Source organism: Gekko japonicus, unplaced genomic scaffold, assembly GCF_001447785.1.
Source record: "Gekko japonicus isolate JY-2015 unplaced genomic scaffold, Gekko_japonicus_V1.1 scaffold782, whole genome shotgun sequence".
In the NCBI taxonomy this organism is placed as follows: Eukaryota; Metazoa; Chordata; class Lepidosauria; order Squamata; family Gekkonidae; genus Gekko; species Gekko japonicus.
In genome coordinates, this window is record NW_015161973.1 from 26,111 (window position 1) to 31,381 (window position 5,271).

General features: G+C 36.5%; 1 protein-coding gene across 1 annotated transcript in view; it reads right to left on the reverse strand.

Annotated features, from left to right (window-relative positions):
* The window catches only part of LOC107126175 (DNA repair protein REV1-like), a gene marked incomplete at its 3' end in the record, with an annotated part of 45,021 nt that overhangs the window by 21,675 nt on the left and 18,075 nt on the right, over nucleotides 1-5,271 (reverse strand). The window contains exons 4-5 of the mRNA XM_015429702.1: nucleotides 4,117-4,285; nucleotides 767-882 (exon numbers count right to left, since the gene is read on the reverse strand). Coding sequence (XP_015285188.1) covers nucleotides 767-882; nucleotides 4,117-4,285 — 285 coding nt within the window. The remainder of the gene's footprint in view (nucleotides 1-766; nucleotides 883-4,116; nucleotides 4,286-5,271) is intronic.

Here is a 5,271-nt window from a genome sequence, read left to right on the forward strand (position 1 = left end):
TTAACACGCCAAATAATAAAAACTGGCCATAAACTTGTTGGAAAAATCTGCATGAAGAGGGTGCAGCATAAAAACAGCAACACTTATTCCAGAAGTTGAAGACAGTCATCATGAAATTGCAGTACACAGGCCATAAAACGATCAGCTAAAAAATGATGAGACAGAACTACTAAAGAAACAAATAAAACTGGAACAGGAGACAACTTTGGCCAGGAACATAAATGACAGGAGAGTGTGCTAGAGGCACTCCTCGAGAGGAAGGACATTCCAGATGTGAGGTGCCACTACTGAGAAAGTCTTGTTTATAGTTACCACCTACATCACCACTGGGAGGAACAGCTTAACTAGCATGCTGATTAGCAATTAATCCTAATTACTTTTTAGCTTCAAAAGATCTGCACGAGATGCTTAGTATTGGATACTAACATATTATCACTGTATCACACTCACAACATAGTAAGACAGACTCTGCAACTTATACTGGTTAAAAAAATGGAACTCAAAGCATTATTCTAACTTGGAAGAGTTATTTATTAAATTAATCTGAATATACACTTTTTTCCAGAATACAGGCTACAAACTTAAAATTACTAATTTATATTCTGAATGTAAACCCAGCCCAAGAACTTTTTGAAGACCTGCACAAACATTATCAACATAAAGTTATTAGAAATCATCAGAACTGGTCAACTGCCAACAGTTTGGAATAGAAAATCAAGACCAGATACTTACACCCTGTTGAACTCTACAGAGATATTGCTAGGACCTGGAATAGGATCTTCCGGTTTGCATATGGTATTGAAACAGAGGCCTTTCTGAATACTTGACTGCTTTGTGTAAAGCTGATATGGAATGTACGAAAGGAGACACCCAGCTTTTATGCTAAAACAAAATATGTTTAGTTTATCAAGGATGTCAACACAAGAATTATTTTTACTGTAAACTCTGACCTTACAACATACGGAAAAAATGGTCTGTGTTCAATAGATGTAAACTCTGACCTTACAACATCATACGGAAAAAATGGTCTGTGTTCAATAGTAGTTTAATTAATTAATTAATTTAGGGGGAGGCATTCCTTTAACCCTGTCTAAATTCTGTTCATGGAAGCAGGACTTCCTCCTCTCCCTCCTCAGACTGCAGCATGAAATGCCGCCCCCATGCTGCTCCTGAGGGATGGATGATACCCAGAAGCAGTATGAGAGGTGAAGGGCTGCTGCAAAAAGGGGAGAATTGGAAAGAAAAGGAACAAGATAGCAATTAATGTATAATGGATTGGATCATGTAGAAAAGATCCATGCATACAAAAGGGAAGGGAGATTGTTGCCATACACTGTAAATAAATTCAAAATTCTAAGGTCGAGATCCAAAGAGCTGCTTTAGGAGTACCTAAAGGCTTAGGCATACTCAGTTTGCACAACAGACTACTTGATGTCCTATCTTAGGGTTTTCTGCAAGCTCGACTTACTCCTGATTTTCTTTGCAGTCAATCCACATGCATTGGAACTGGCTTGGATGTTTGCCCTCCCTCTGCACTTGTGGAATCAGTTTATTTTCTTCCGCACATACCTTCAACAATGAGGATTTTCAAGGGAGGGTGCTGTCATCATTGGTGGCATTGCAACACCTCTCCTTTTTAAAGAAAGGCAATAAATATTGATCTATCGCTAGATTGTTGTAACAACAGGTTCAGCAACTTCACTGAATTCCCAGTTTTCAGTATTTTAGTTTGGTGTAGAGGTTAGGAGCAAGGATTCCAATCTGGGAGAGCCAGGTTTGAGTTCCCACGCCTCCACTTGCAGCTGCTGGTGTGCCCTTGGGTCAGTCACAGCTCCCTCAGAGCTGTTCTGGAAAGAGCAGTTCTAGAAAGAGCTCTCTCAGTCCCACCTACCTTACAGGGTGTCTGTTGTGGGGAGGGGAAGGGAAAGGAGATTGTAAGCTACTCTGAGACTCCTTTGGGTAGTGAAGGGTGGGGTATTAATCCAATCTCCTCCTCTTCTTTGAAAACAAAAACACAAGTCTCTAGTATCATCCCTCATGGGGATAAGGAAAAAGACATCTCCACAAATGAAAGGGATAGAGACATACTTTTTTCTTTATATAATGAAAGCTGGGCATTCAGAGAACCAGATAAGCCTATTGTTACAATGCTGTAGTGATATATCAATATTTTAATGCTGTTTTTTAAAAAAAGAAAAATGAAACCACCTGTCTTCATGGGGGGGGGGAGTGGTTTGACCACAACAGTCAAAAAGTGGGCAGGAGGTGGGTGGGAGAGGGCAGGACAAAGAAACCTACAAGTACATTATGTACAAGGAAAAAAGCTGACTCAAATCGGCTTCCAGAAAAACATTGGGGGCAAACATTATCTCAAAAGAACTGGGGGGGGGGGGGGGAACAAAAAAAAAACCTGAAGTGAAAGCAAAAGGCACAAAAATGTGTGCAGAAATCAGGGGATCATCTGAAGCAGTACGAGGCTAGAACTGACCAAAACAACCATGCAGAAAATACCATACTCATCTGTTGCAACCCCCTTGAGTTTTAAAAGTGGTTTGCTATATGGCACTGAGAGCCCTGTTTGTCCATATAAGCCCAATGCTTCTTTAGGAATCCACAGTTAACTGCACAGTTCTTTGAATCCTAACTCGAACTGTTAAGAAATGATATGCAATAAAATTACATAATCAAATCAACCATAATTTTCAGAAAATATAAAACTCTCAAACCACTCCTGAATAAAATCAAGTCCAATTAAATTTGAAGAATGGTCGGACTCGACTGTGTGACTGAACAACAAAAATAAAAATTAACAAGGTTCAATTAAGCAACTTTTGGTATTTTCCTGCAAGTCAGGGATAGAGAAAGATTGAAGACTTTATCCTATTATCCTATAACACTACAAATTAAGAGTTTTCCTTGCTTCAAATGTACTTTCTCAAAAAAATATTGCCACAGTATTATTATAGTTCTTGTCTCCTAGAATTAGTCTAGCAGAACCATCCTGTTTGATATTTGACATATGTTGTTAAATCTTGGGTTTATGGATTCAAATGGCATCACTTTCACATCTCCCTTCTAGATTACCAGTATGTTCTCTGAGGGGTTCCTTCTACAATATAAGCAGCCAAGTCCCTGTTATGCAGAAGAGGGATATAATCACACATGGTCTAGGGAAATGTGCTGGCAAATCAGAGCAATACTAATACTCTTTATGATGTATTTCCCATCTAACTTCAAGCTGTACACTAACAAGAGGCTTGGCAAAGGATCAAAAACCAGTACATGCTGCAATTAAGAGAACTACCTAAGATCACATTACCCAATTAGAAAAACAAGAACTTGTTAGCAGTTATGTGATCAGGTTTCTATGGGAATGGTGTAATCAGATCCGTCACAATGGGGACAGTCTCAACTACAGATCATTTGTTTTCTTGAATTGTCCAGTACAATCTAAATATCATTTCAGTAAACGACTGCTATATTCTAAGAATGCAAATAATCCAGTCAATTTTAACACCTGAAAGGTATAACAGTGATACTGAAAATGCATCTTCTTAGGTAGCTAATTATTTCTTTATAAATCCAAAATCAGCATTTTACATCATTTTAAACTGTCATGTTGTTTTAGTTATGGTTTTCTTAATACCAGTAGTTTGTGTATTGCAAAACACACAGCCAAAAATATTTCCAGCAAAATTAAGCATTGTTTTAAATTTTCACACCTAAGTAAACTATCCATCACAAACTCAGAAAACACTTACAAAATTAATGTTTATCAATGAGATTTTGATCATTTCTGCCCATGTCCCTCACACCTTAAAGTCATAAAATTAATTTCATCAGCTACATTGGTAATTAACTGTCTTGAGTTTCAATGATTGAAGTTGACATTGCTATTCACTTCACAGACTACCCTTCAATAGTTTACACTCAATTCCTCGTCAGTACTTTCTATACAAAACTGTACGATATTAAATATTTTATGTGAACATATCACACAATATTTAACAGCAAGTCAAATGTTTGACAATGTTGTTTTTAGATCTTTTTCAAGTTGTAAATTTTATAACATTTTAATCATCATCATAATCCTGATCATAATTCTCCAGTATTTACCTTTCTGTTATCCATTCTGGTCGAACTACTTTTTCCCCTTTGAGTTCTTTTATTTTGGCATTTGGAAGATTTGTTGCAATAATGTGCGTTGTTTTGGATCTGGAATAATATACATGATATTGCCCTCCATGCAACATCATTAGCCTTCTTAGTTCATCAGCTGAAGGATCTGCAATAGATTTACAACATTAAAACATGCTGCATACTTGAGTATGTTGTTTTCTACTACAAGAGTTGGTTCTAATTTGATTTTACTAAAATAGCCACTTAGAGTAGGGGCGGTAAATCAACTTCAGAATTTTAGTTAATGTTCTGTTTTTGACCAATTAATTATATTTAAATAAATATGTATATTCCTAAAATCTCAGAGACACTTCCCTAAGATACCGAAGTTTAAGATAACACTTTTAAAAAAACTGCTACTAAATTCTTCCATATTGTAAGGCACCATAAACCATGAGGAAAGGCAGGGTATAAATGTTTTTAATAAATAAATAAATACTAACAAAGCCTTCTATCATTTTTACATTGTATATTAATATACCACATTCTAAAAAATTAGAGTAATATGCCTTTAACTCTCAGCTCATCCACAAATGACACAGCTGAGCTGCAAACTAATGGCTGAAATCCCAATATAAAGTTAGGTGGTATACTGAAATATCAAAATATCATAAAATTTATCAGTACTGATTTGTACATAAGTCTACTCCATTCTGACAGTGATAAAGCCATCTCTTATTGTTGTCGTGATCAAAGTACTAAGAATTTTTTACAGCATAAGTGATATACAAATCATTAACTAATAAAACAGGGCCAGAGTCTCAAAACTGAGAAGCTTAACATTCTTAATGTTATACAAGAATCTGTTTACACAAAGAGGCCTATGCATGACATTTTAGAAGGTTCTTAGAATCCTGAAGTAGTTATTTCAAAATAAAACTGAACAGAGCAAAAATTGAACAGAGCAAAAACCAGTGGACAAAAGAGGGCAAATATTTTCACCAGTCAGAGCTCTCAGTATGCTGTAATGCAAGCAGGCTTCCACCACTGGGTAAAGATGGTTGGGCCTGACTCTTCAGACCAATGAGCAAGGAAAGGAATTGTCTCCTAACTGAATGCCTAATAATTCTCTCTCTTCAACTTCTCAGCAGG